Below are 14091 nucleotides of genomic sequence, written 5' to 3'. Positions count from 1 at the left end.
AGAAATTAAGAACAAGCAGTTTGACTTTGCTACACACCAAAAAGAAACTGCTTCTTAGAAGAGAGCTGAACACCAAAAACTGAACTTCCGAGAGTTTGATTTAGAAACTAAACAACCAGTTCGAGTGGTATTTTCTTGGAACAGGGTTCTCCATACAAGAAGCTATAATTACAAAAACAAGAAGCTACGTATCAAAAACTAAGCTTGCGACCGCTTGACCTGTACTGCGCACCAAAGATAACATTCATCTTCAACGAGAGCTACAAACCAAAGCTGCCCACGTGAGAACAAAGCTGCAAAGGAATCTAAGCACCAAAAACTAAGCTTGCGAGATTTTGGCCATTAGCTTGCGAGATTTATTGCACATCAAAGAGAAGCTGCTTTTTCGAGGAGAGCTACTCTCCTGAGACAAAAATTGCAAAGACGGGAAGCTGCGCGCCAAAAACCAAGCCTGCGAGAGTTCTAGTTTAAAACTAGGAGAGTTTGAAAATAGCAGCGAAAAAATTATAATATTAAATAGAATAATGAAGTGAAATGTAATGATTCTAAGATAGAGGCAGTAAAACCATTTGCCAAACCAGACCAAACACCTTCCAAACATTATGTTTCATGGTCTACCAACTTATAAATTGATTTTTACTATTTACTTGCTCAAATATGAGCTACTCTACATTGGAATGTCTTGCAGAACCCTGCGTATTCGTGAAATGAGTTAATGATAACAAAAAAAATCCATCGCAGGTCCACATAAGAACGCTGAGTCTTGGATGTTCACCCTGGTCGCCATTTCTAAAGTCTGGAAACGCCGACTTAACATAATAGTGAAGGATATGGCCCTATCTAATAGTTAATGATTTTACCGTAAAAGTTAAGGTTTAATAACAGTTTTAGTAAGGTTTAACATAGCAGTTTGATATTATATAAATAATTTATAGTTAAACCATGCACATGGTCATTTATGTGTTTTCTAATTGCAATTGTAATTATATTAAACTTTTCCAATTATATTCAAATTTCCTAATTAAGTATTTTTGTTTTCTAATCAGTTGTGTTTTTTTTTTCATTTTCTAGTTATACAGGCTGGACCAAAAGTCACTGACCCATTCAAATTTTAAATAATTTTTTATTTTAACAGTTATATGCATGAAATTTTAGTATCATAAAGTCAAGGCAATGGGAAATGATTTTCTATCAGGTACGTATACCGTACGCTGTACGTATACCGTTTTTACACCGTATCACGTTATATACCGTACGTTGTACGGTACTGAATTTCTCCGTAATTAATTTCCAGAATAAAAAAACCCATTAAGAAAATAAAAAATATTAAGAAGTAAAAAAGATATTGAAATATAAAAAGGGTCAGTGACTTTTGGCTCACCCTGTATTTTAATTATATTCCAATTATATTTTGTATGTACCTATAATTTTCTTAATTGTTTTTGTATTATTCTAGGCACCAACTAGTTTTCAATCATTGTCTGAAGGAGAAATTATTGTTTCAAGGCTTAGTCCTGGTGAAGTGATTCCTAGCGAAACAAGAAGATCAGCTCCTTCGTTTTCAGCGAGGGGAAACATCGATGATAATGTGCTTACTAATGATTTGCCCCGACTTTTGACATTGAATTCACCTAATCGAATGTTTACGTTAGATCGAAGTTTGAGACCCTTGTGATGATATTTATCAAGTCTCCTATCCCCAGTCTCTAAAATACAATATGATAAACATAGTGAAACTTATCAGAAAATTAATTTCGTATCATGGGTGGGGGGGGTAGTGGATTTACCCCCCTTGAAATGTTTGTCTGGCTCGTAAAAAGTAACATAAATGAATATAAAAAGATTATTATTATTTTTTTTTCCACCCCTCCCCCCCCCCCCCCCGAAAAAACGTCCTGGGTATGTTCTTGCAAAAAATGTTTGAAGAAAAAAGAAAACTCACGAGATATTAGCAGCTATTTAACGGTGAAGGAAGAGGGGTACGTTTGTACCCTCCCTCTGTTTCTCCGAAACCGTTTCAATTGAAACTTTAACCCTTCAAATGTTTTTGTGTAATTTTGCGGCCCTTATTGGGATCCTTGTCAAATTTCATAGCCTGAATTCTAAAACGGAACATGATAAACATAGTAAATGCTAATAAGAAACGGTTGAAGATTAATAAAAACAAATTTCTTGAGGCAATAACTAATTATATAACAGTAAGGGAAGAGTGGTACATTTATAGCCCGTTCTAGTATCCCAAAAATTGTGCTAAATAAATAATTTTCAGATCTTAAGTAAAAAATACCCAATACTTTAATGCCACTTTTGACATTATGACATTATGCTTCAACATTGAACTCCTCCTGGCCAATGTCCTGGAACAAATACGGCTGTGAAAGGACCTTAAAACTAAAGAAAAAGAGCAAAAATTAATGATGCCCAAAAAGGCAGCTTTTCTAAAACATGAGGGCTGGATATTCGGAGAAATCCCCCAAGTCTGGTATTTTGTTGTTTCGTACTTGTGCTGGCCCTTTGAATGTAACAAAAACAAAAAAAAATAAACAAAAAAGAGGAAATAATTAACATTGCACTGAATGTAAATATTCAATACTTATGTAAATATTCAATATGATTTTATATCAACAAATATAAATTAAAAAAAACAATTGTATTGAATATATGATAAAATTGAATACTGAATTGTATAGAATGTAATATGTAACAAAAAGTGCTAAACAATATATTTTGCATTACGATTTGTTGAGCATTTTTATTACGATTAAAAGAAGATGCCTAATGCATTGGGTTTTGACGCGTTCGACCAATAGGTCATATACGTTTGTATAACTCGGTTATTCTGTGCCTTCTGTAATCACTAGCTTGCTTGGGTGCCACTACAGTCAAAATTCACTGAATCACATTATTTACCAATTATCGTGTTATTAGTAGGGGTTATTCACCTTCTATTGGAGGGGGGTTATTCACCTGTAGGAAATGCCTGCGTTGAAAAATGGGAATCAAAATAATGCAACTGTGGTTTGTCATACAGCAATTAAAATACATAAACAACCCAATTAATTTAAATTATGCAAATTTATATAATTCCTGTCACATATCTTCAAACATAAAAATCTAAGCAATTAAGGTATAGATAACAAATAAAATAGTGAATGTGATAACTCTAAAATGAGGTATTTATAGGGGGATAGAAAAAAAAAACATCTTATAGGGAATGAATCAAATCAGTAGTCTTAACAAATCTACCTAAAAGTTTTGAGCTTAGTCGTTTAGCCCAAGGAGGAGACGTGTGATGTCCCAGAACAGTACACATTTTGAATGCCTTAAATGTCTTTTCACAGCAGTATTTTCCTGTCTTTTTCATATTTTCTACTGTTGAAGATGATGTGACGTATGTCTTCATATACTCCACGTTTGTCGCAGTTGGGGGATGGGGCCATGCTAATTTTGTCAAGAGGCAAGTTGAAAGTAGGTGAAATGTGAGGTATATTTCTTTTGATGGCTGCTTATAATCATAGAGATCGAGGAGCCGGGCGTGGAAAGAATGGAGCCAAGCCTCTTCTTCCTCCAAAATTTTTGAATTGATTGAAGACAGGAATTCAGGAACAATAATAGGGCTTTGAGTGATCAGACTCAGCTGGGAGGCTTGTTTTGCATCCTGGTCTGCTAATTCATTTCCTGTTATACCACAGTGTGCTGGAACAATTGTGCTGGAAAATTTTCAATCTCAATGGCAACACTTCTTGCTTAGTGTTGCTGGTGTAAAAGGTAATCTAGAGCTGTCAGTGCAGACAATATACTTTTGATGTTTGATCATTGTTTGGCTTGATATGGCTTAAAGAGAAAACTTAATTGCCATAAGCTCTGCAGAGACATTTGTCAGGTTGGAGGGGGGTGGGGGGGGGGGGTAATTGGTAGGGAAGAGACAGGCTCTTGGAGGGTATAACCGCTGCATAACGGAATTTTGTTTCTGTCTTTGTGCCATCTGTGTAAACTTGGGTGTCGTCCTGATATTCTGCCAACTTTCCCAGGAATATAATTTTCATCAGTGCTTGGGGAAAGCCCTCCTTTTTGCAATGCTGATCATAGAAATAATCTTTTCCCCAATTCCTTTGGGGGGGGTTAGGAGAATCATTATCCAAATTAACAGTCAGCCTGTCATTCTACATGAATTCTTCCATGTCAGGAAGGCAAAGGAATCTGTGGAAAAAGAGTATTTCTGTTTGATTGCACTTTTGACTGATTCAAATACGAAAATTAGTATTACTTCTGTTTCTTCCATGTCTATATCATTAAGCTGTGCAGCCTTGCTCCCATATGAGGGAATACCGATCGCTTTAACAGGACATCTAATGATGCTGGTATCTTCAGTTGATGTTAGAACTCGGTCCAATAGTAGCCAGAACTCTAAAAAAATGAATTTTGATAACAATAGATGCATAAAAAAAATTGCCTTTTCTGCCGATTCCAAAGATATAGAACTTATTATGTTTAATGTTACATAGCGGAAGCTACAAGCCTGAGAATATTTGCCTGATTTTAGAAAAAAGGGTAGCCCCCCCCCCCTACAAAAAAAAAGAGAGTAAAGATTGAACAAATTTGTTTTTTTTATTATTTAATCTTATCTAGATTGAGTTGTTTTTTAAACTCCGTCCCTCTGCATTGATGGTTGGCAGAAGCCATGTTTTTGCTCATGATCCATGCCATCTATTTTTGACCTAACGTTTCTGAAAAATTTAAAGCTTGAGCTTCAAAATTTCGTCATAATCTGTATGTTCAAACTTAACGTAAAATTTATACAGGATTCGAATTAATTCTTCAGCAAAACCAGAAAAGCATATCGACCTGCTGGTGCGTAAAGCATCAAATACTCTCTGGCTACTCACTCACTCCCTACGGTACCATGACGTTCACTCAAAGATCTCAGCATACACAAGCTACGTCAGGCCTTGAATACGGCTTGAATACGCCACTGTCATCTGGTCGCCGTATATCTAAAACAATATCAAACAGTTCGTGGTAACGAACTGTAGTATGGAGCACCGGCTCAATAGTAACCAAAACTCTAAAAAATTGAATTTTGATATCAATAGCTACATCAAAAGAATCGCATTTTAATGCTGATTTTAAATATATAAGTTTCATCAAGTTTATTCTTACCCATCAAAAGTTACGAGCCTGAGAAAATTTGCCTTATTTAGGAAAATAGGGGGAAACACCCCCTAAAAGTCGTAGGATCTTAACGAAAATGACACCATCAGATTCAGTGTATCAGAGAACCCTACTGTAGAAGTTTCAAGCTCCTATCTACAAAAATGTGGAATTTTGCATTTTTTGCCAGAAGACAAATCACGGGTGCGTGTTTATTTGTTTGTTTTTTTTTTTTTTTCCAGGGGTCATCATATCGACCAAGTGGTCCTAGAATGTCGCAAGAGGGCTCATTCTAACGGAAATGAAAAGTTCTAGTGCCCTTTTTAAGTGACCAAAAAAATTGAAGGGCATCTAGGCCCCCTCCCACGCTCATTTTTTTCCCAAAGTCAACGGATCAAAATTTTGAGATAGCCATTTTGTTTAGCATAGTCGAAAACCATAATAACTATGTCTTTGGGGATGACTTACTCCCCCACAGTCCCTGGGGGAGGGGTTGCAAGTTACAAACTTCAACCAGTGTTTAAAAATAATAATGGTTATTGGGAAGTGTACAGACGTTTTCAGGGGGATTTTTTTCGGTTTTGGGGGTAGGGTTGAGGGAGGGGGCTATGTGGGAAGATCTTTCCTTGGAGAAATATGCCATGGGGGAAAAAAATTCAATGAAAAGGGCGCAGGACGAATCTGGTCACGTTAGAAAAAAACGTCAAATTAAGAGCTTAATATACAATGCTGGGTGTTCGGAGCCTCTCTATTATGGAGTATAATTTGAAAATAACACAACTATACGAGCGATAAAACATATATACCACAACCATAACTCAACTAACGAAAGAACTGCTAAGAGATAACACAACTATAAAGCGACAACAGGTGAAAACTAACGGGAAAATAAACGAACTAAGAGGTGGAAGGGGCCCAGAGAAAAAATATAATCCTTTTTCAATTTTGAGCCTAACTTCCGCAAAGGAGTAATAATGTCAGAAGCCCCGAAATACCGAATTATTTTCTTTTCAAACAGTTCGTGGTAAGGAACTGTAGTAAGGGGCGACCCGGCTCAATAGTTAACGAAACTCTAAAAAACGGAATTTTGATGCTAAAAGATACATCAAAAGAATCGAATTTTTACGCTGATTCTAAATATATAAGTTTCAATTAATTTAGCCTTTGTCATCAAAAGTTACGAGCCTGAGAAAATTTGTCCTATTTTGGAAAAAAGGGGGAAACATCCCCTAAAAGTCATAGAATCTTAACGAAAATCACACTATCGTATTCGGTATATCAGAGAACTCTATAGCAAAAATTTCAAGCTCCTATCTAAAAAATGTGGAATTTTGTATTTTTCGCCAGAAGACAAATCACGGGTGCGTGTTTATTTGTTTGTTTTTTTTTTTTTTTTTTTTTCAGGGGTCATCTTATCGACCAAGTGGTCCTAGAATGTCGCGAGAGGGTTCATTCTAACGGAAATGAAAAGTTCTAGTGCCCTTTTTAAGTGACCAAAAAATTGGAGGGCAAATAGGCCCCCTCCCATGCTCATTTTTTCCATAAGTCAACAGATTAAAATTTTAAGATAGCCATTTTGTTCAGCATAGTCGAAAACCTTAATAACTATGTCTTTGGGAATGACTTACTCCCCCACAGTCCCTGAGGGAGGGGCTGCAAGTTACAAACTTTGACCAGTGTTTACATATAGTAATGGTTATTGGGAAGTGTACAGACGTTTTCATGGGGATTTTTTGGTTTGGGGGTGGGGTTGATGGGAGAGGGCTTTGTGGAAGGATCTTTCCTTTGAGGAATATGTCATGGGGTAAGAAAAATTCAATGAAAAGGGCGCAGGATTTTCTAGCATTACTATAAAAAAAAAACAATGAAAAAATAAACATGAAAACGTTTTTTCAAATGAAAGTAAGGAATAGCATTGAAATTTAAAACGAACAGAGATTATTACGCATATGAGGGGTTCTAAAAATACTTTAGCATAAAGAGCGAGGTATTTAGGAGGAGATAAATACCTCGCTCTTTATGCTAAAATATTTTTAGTGATTTCGACTATTTATTCTACGGCCTTTTTGATTCAGGGGTCATTCTTAAAGAATTGGGACAAAACTTACGATTTAGTTTAAAGAGCGAGGTATTAACGAGGGTACAAACCCCCTCGTACACATAATAAAAATATAAGAATATAAAAGTTTGTTACGTAAGTTAATTCTTAAGTTACGTATATTTTTTACTAATAAAAACGTTCATTGAATATTAAAAGTTCTAGTAGGCTTTTTAAGTAACCCAAAAATTGGAGGGCAGCTAGGCCTCCTTCCCCACCCCTTATTTCTCAAAATCGTCTGATCAAAACTAAGAGAAAGCCATTTAGCCAAAAAAAAATTGATATACTAATTTCAATTCAATAATTTATGTGCGGAGAGCCAAAATCAAACATGCATTAATTCAAAAACGTTCAGAAATTAAATAAAAAAACTAGTTTTTTTAACTGAAAGTAAGGAGCGACATTAAAACTTAAAACGAACAGAAATTACTCCGTATATGAAATGGGTTGTCCCCTCCGCAGTCCCATGCTCTTTACGCTGAAGTTTTTAATTGTTTTAAAAAGTAGAATTGTGGCAAAGAGTCAAACTTTAGCGTAAAGAGCGAGGGACTGCGGAGGGGACAACCCATTTCATATACGGAGTAATTTCTGTTCATTTTAAGTTTTAATGTTGCTCCTTACTTTCAGTTAAAAAAACTAGTTTTTTTTATTTAATTGACAGAATAGAACGAGTCCAGAAACGCTTTGTAAAAGGACTTCAAGGATTCAGAAACCTTCCGTATGAAAAAGCTCTAAGAAGGCTCACTTTCCATAAACTTGAGACAAGAAGAACGATCTTAGACTTAAAAATCCTCTTCAAGATAGTTCTTGAGAATTTTGGGAACGTAAAAGACAAGCTTGTTCAAACAACTACCCAAAGCAACACAAGATCGTACAGTCTGCAACTGGAGCATGTGAAGATGAAGATTGCAAGATCTAATTCTTAACATCGTTCGTTCATACCCCGGGTCATCAGGAACTGGAACAAACTGCCATTTCCAGTCGAAAAGATGAAATCACTGGAAGCCTTCTCCAATAGCCTAAACATAAACATACCATATCTCGACAATTTCGACGTAGGACGACTTCAAATGGCAATCGTGTCGCAGACGATCCGCTCTTCGCCCTGCCATAAATGTTTCTTTTAATAAGGTGTCAGTTATGTGGAAATTTTGTATTGAGAGGCGTGATGAATAAATTATTATAAAACCAGCTCAGAATGCACGTTGAGAAAGTTTGTTGGTAAATGTGAAGTATATCAAAAGTGTGTAATAGATTGATTCAAATTAATAATATAAAGTAATTATCAAAATCTAACTAGAAATAGGGAAGCTTATGGAGTTAAAATGGGAGTACAAAAATTTAGAAGGGAGTTTGATGTTGTCATAAGACACGAAAGATGGTTTAGAACTTTCCTTTTTTTCTTTCAGTTCGGCACTGAGTACACAACTGAAAGCCAAATATTCGCTATTTCTGTGAGTTCCTTGTTTTGTTAGGGAGTTCTTTTTTTTTGATAGCTCTGAAATTTTCACCTGATTACCCCTTAAACCTGAGAACTAATTGAAGACCAAGAATGGATTTGTTGTACTGCATTTATTTGTGTTATATTTTTAGATTTAAATACCCCAGCATTTATTTGTTGTTTTATGTCCCCGGCCAGAAGTTTGAGTATTTAAATATTAAAAGCGAGAAGAAATGTTTGGATAAGAAGAAAGTACAGTGCCATTAAAAGTCTGGCTGTGCTCACAAAAGCTAGAACAGTTTTCTTCCTTGACTCTCCACTAATTATAATCTTCACTATAAATTATAAGTGGGTTTCGAAGTTTTGGCTTGACGTAGGTCACGTGTGCAAAGGCAGCTAGTCCATAAGCACTAGCAACAGCAGCAGTAACATCCCTAATTCAGTCATTAGCTAAAATAAGTTTGTCTACAAATCCTGCTAAGTGTAAGATTTTATGTTTGAATACCTCTACTTCAAATCTACCCCTCTAATTAAATGGTTATTTTCTGTCCAATTCAAAAATTGGACAGCAATTGGAAGGGGTCCAAAATTGGACCCCTTCCTTGCCACGAAACTTGGTAGGTACAAAGATAGCTGACCTAGGAATAATCTTTGATTAAAGTCTTAGCTTGCACAGACTACAGTGAATTGAACCTTATTTTAATACTTCTATTGTTATTTTATATACCAGAAGGCCTGTTTTTTTTTTTTTTTTTTCTATAACTTTAAATATATATATTTGAAAAAAGCCCAAATTTAATAGTTTAGCATGGCGTCCCAGCAAATACTAGGATCGTCCAATCCAACCCCATGAGTAGGGGTCGCTTCGGACCATTTAAAAAATGAAAAAATAAAAACAAACTTTTCCCTTTTTCAGAAACATCTGAAGAAAAAAAAATTCAAGGTTAGTCTCAACAGATATGTATTCTATAGTGAAGTCAGAGCTACAGAAAAACTAATGGCTATTGAGATATACCATTTCAAAAAATCGCATCCGGGTCAACACCGAATGTAGCAAAGCACTTAGCTAAATCGAAACAATTGACTGTTAGCTCAATCGAAAAATTTGACTGTTTTTCTGAACTTTTAAAACACTTAGTAACCTCTGATCCAGGGTTCACCACAGCACAACCAGTCCCAGCCCCTGGTCTACAGCCGTCAGCATATGGTTTAGTGTGTCCAAACCATGATGTGCCCACTTAAGCTCAATAAGGGGTTGAAGATTATTTTCAAGACCTGGACGTGTTCTACTAACCAAAGAACGTCATCCGCATAGGCAGCATGACTCATACCAATGTGAACTGCATGACGCAGTTCAAACCTCATCACTTGTCATCATATGGCATATGCTACTAAAGCTGTTGCTAAACTTAAAGCTTTTTTCTTTTGTTTTTTTTTTTTTTTTTTTTTGCTTTTTTTGTAGTGTTCCGTCATATCTTTTCTTATTAAGACGGGTTTTCAATAAAAGTATCGCCATAATATACGCTATTCGGCGAAGAACACAAACAATTACCTAGACCATTTTTCAAAATGTATGGTGACAATACCCCACATTGTTCAGTGGCTTGTTTAACAGAAATCTGATCAGAAATACTATTTCGCCACCGCACACGAGCATTTAGTTACCAATAGATTTAAATACCAATAATATAACACTGACACAATTGACGAATTAACAATAGCAAGAATCAATGAAAATATAGTCCGAAAATGAACAACATTATAGAAATCACCAGAAATGTCAACAGTACAGTAATACCGTGCATTTTTCTGTCGAGCAGCCTGCTTTAACAACTCCTCAAGAGCATAATGAACATGAGCGTCACCAAATCCCTTCTGAAATTCGAGTTGGTAATGTGTTTTTAATATAGATGTTAATTCTAAATTCTGTCCCTTTTGTCTTTTCCGAAGACATTTTGTTCGGATTGAAAATTTTAAAAATCATCTTGTGAGCCTGAATGTCGGCTGACTGTCTCAAAGACGGGCGGCCGACCTTCTTTCTGTAGTTTGAGTGTCTTTGGGACCTTTATTGAGTGGATAGCACCACAAGGAACTTCTAATGCTGCAAAATTGATGAAGTGACATATCTTTTTTGATGATGTTTTGCGTTTTCTTAGCAGGTATGCTCGAGCATTTTTAGGGATTGCTCGTTCCTGAACTAAAAAAAAACAACAACAAAAAAAGTAATCTAAAAAACTGAATTCGCCCTTTCTAATAATATAGGTTTCATCAAAACTGAATATCTCTTTCTCTGGTACAAAACAAAAGAAGCTACAAATTTTTTTTTAAGATTTCTTGGAATTTAAGTTTCGACTTCCGGTTTTTTGTCGTTTATTCGCAACGTCTTCACCAAGTCTAACGGCCTTTAAGTCTAAATCCAAGATTTAACCTTAAATCCAAGGGCCTTGATAAACAGCATGTGAATCGAGATTGCTGCATCAAAACCCCGTACTCAGGACTCAATTACCCTACTTCTAAAGGTTACCATATTAAAGTGGTTCCTGGCTTAAACAGACCAGGGACGGCCAAACGGCTATCGAGTCCTCTACATTCATCATTTAATCACTAAAGGTAATGCAAAAGCCTCTAATCTTTTATCAAAATAATAATATAGATAATAATAAGATAATATAAACTGTTATGAAACGATATAGCTTACCGCCCCCCTTATCAATGGCTCACCCACGAGCCTCCAAAGCCGGAACCACAGTCCGGAGCCCAAAAAAACTTTTTTTTTAGGGAAGGAAAAAAACTGGTGATGTCCCAGCCATAGTTAGCCGTCGTAAAAATTGGGTCCAGAAACAGACTAACTAGCCACTCATCCAACCCATAAAGTTTAAAGCAAGGTAATAATGATTTCCGAAACAGCAAAACAAAGTGAACCCAAGGTGAGGTTACTATTTTCTGGGCCATATAGCAACCTTTTCCGCCCCAAAAAAATTACAAAAAGGGCAAAAAATTAAACTTAATATTAATTATTATTTCAAATTACAAAAACATTATTCTTAGGTTGGATGCCAGGGACTTGTCAAGAAACAATTTATATGGTAAAAGCACCACTGAGTTGACTGAGACAGCTAACACACTATTGAAAACCCTTAACCACCAAAGCCATACAGTGTGCGACCTTGACGCTTTAAACGTAGACTACATCTATTGCAGTTACAGTCTTTTTCTTGAAATGCTCTGCGTAAGTAACAGCATCGTGAACAACTTCCTTAAGAAACCTTAAGAACCCGTCACGAAAATAAAACAGTTCAAAATAAGAATGAAACCTTTTAATTGACAGTGAATAATTATTTAACTGGATATTTCGAACACATATACAGTGTTCATCATCAGCAGTAAAACGCCATCAGTTCATCATCAGTTTTACTGCTGATGATGAACACTGTATATGTGTTCGAAACATCCAGTTAAATAATTTTTATATCTATTCACTGTCAATTAAAAGGTTTCATCCCTATTTTGAACTGTTTTACTTTCGTCATGGAAAGGCAGTGTGGTCTTCGAAGTTATCTAAGAACCCGTCGGGTTTCCTCGTAAGTTAAGCCAGAATTAGTCTACGTTTTTTGCCGCTGTGGTGAGCCAGTCTTCTGATTCCTTTGTCAGGAATAGCTTTGCGATTACGTTTTGCGCCTCCTTTTCAAAGTACCTTTGCTCCTTTTCCTCTTTCTGTCATATTTTATGAAATACCGATCTCTTGTAAAGTTTTTGTCAGAATAACAAAATTTTAAGAAAGCCCATTTACTTAATGCTAAGAGAATCTTTCCCCGAATATTGTTTTTCTAACGCGAGTAATACACAGCCTGCCAAGTCCATAGCCAATAAAACCTCGGTCAAGAAAAGAGTCAAACATACAGCAGTTTAAAAGTCTACTTCATCCAAAAAGACTACTATGCCCATGGCTCGTAGCAAGAAACCTGTAAGGGTTCTCAAGGAACCTACTGTTACCAAAAACGCCCTACCGCCAAAGAAATCAGCACCCAAGAAGGTATCGTCAGTCGAAAAGGCTCCCGCCAAGAAATTGACATCTAAAAAGCCAGTAATTTTCACGAAAGGTTATCCTATGCTACTAATCAAGACTTTTTAGGGCTATTAAAGCAAATACTCGACGGCCGAGAATTTACTGTTCAGCTGGAAAGATTTATTTACATATAAAAGCAAAATTTTAGAAGATGGGCTTTTGCAGTAGTGGTATTGCGATGAATGGGCTCATCATCTGTATTTCAACTTTATCGTCTATTTTGGAAATTAACTTGAATTAAAAGGCACAAGTAAGTTTATCATTTTTAAGGAAGGCTCTAATTTTTTACTATAGTTTTACCGAAAGCAAGAGCCTTGCTCTTCGACTTATTAAACTTGACCTGTTTTGGTATATTCTCTAATAAGCAAAAAAAATCCTCCCTAGCAGACAATATTGTTCTACTTAAATTAGATATCATCAGCGTAACTGAGAATGGAAAGGTCTAAAGCTTTGAAAATGAACTAATTTTAATCTTATTTTGGGTTCAATCACACTGTTTTTATATATGGGGTGGGGATTACCACACCCCAGTGGATTTCTTTCCAAACTCGTATTTAGGCTTTACAAATGACAATCATGGGAGGATCTTTACATGGAGGAATTTGTCATGGGAGAAGAGAATTCCCATGAAGGGGCGCAGGATTTTCTAGCATTGTTTAAAAAAAAACAATGAAAAATAAATATGAAAAGTTTTTTTTCAGCTGAAAGAAAGGAGCAGCATTAAAACTTAAAATGAACAGAAATTATTACGCATATGAGGAGTCCACCTCCTCTTAATACCTCGCTCTTTACGCTAAAGTACTTTTAGTAATTTCAACTATTTATTCTACGGCCTTTGTGATTCAGGGGTCATTCTTAACGAATTGGGACAAAATTTAAGCTTTAGTGTAAAGAGCAAGGTATTAACGAGGGGGCAAGCCCCCTTCATATACGTAATAAAAACATACGAATATAGAAGCTTGTTACGTAAGTTAATTCTTAAGTTACGTTATATTTTATTAAAAAAAACTTTCGTAAAGAATTAAAAGTTTTAGTTGCCTTTTTAACCAACCAAAAAGTTGGAGGGCAACTATATCTCCTCCCCTGGTTCTTTTTTCTCAAAATCGTCTGATCAAAACTATGAGAAAGCCATTTAGCAAAAAAAAAAATGCTAATTTCGTTTTAATTATTCATGTGTGGAGAGTCAAAATCAAAACATGTATAAATTAAAAAATGTTCTGAAATTGAATAAAGTTTAAGCTAAAGTTCTTTACTGTTTTAAAAAGTAGAGTTGAAAGAAAGAGTCAAACTTTAGCGTAAAGAGCGGGGCGTTAAGGAGGAAACAGCCCCTTTCAT

The 14091-nt window shown here is 35.7% G+C and overlaps 1 protein-coding gene across 7 annotated transcripts in view; it reads left to right on the top strand.

Moving 5' to 3' along the window:
* LOC136029439 (uncharacterized) overlaps positions 1-2783 on the top strand; it is a 180616-nt gene extending 177833 nt beyond the window's left edge. For all 7 annotated transcript variants that reach the window (XM_065707839.1, XM_065707837.1, XM_065707840.1 and 4 more), the window contains one exon: positions 1457-2783. In XM_065707839.1, the coding sequence (XP_065563911.1) occupies positions 1457-1675 (219 nt within the window). In that variant the 3' untranslated portion in view covers positions 1676-2783. The remainder of the gene's footprint in view (positions 1-1456) is intronic.
* Positions 2784-14091: the final 11308 nt, after the last annotated feature.

Source organism: Artemia franciscana, chromosome 7 (genome assembly GCF_032884065.1).
Source record: "Artemia franciscana chromosome 7, ASM3288406v1, whole genome shotgun sequence".
In the NCBI taxonomy this organism is placed as follows: Eukaryota; Metazoa; Arthropoda; class Branchiopoda; order Anostraca; family Artemiidae; genus Artemia; species Artemia franciscana.
The sequence above is the reverse complement of the archived record's forward strand: the minus strand, read 5'-3'. Positions and strand labels throughout refer to the sequence as shown.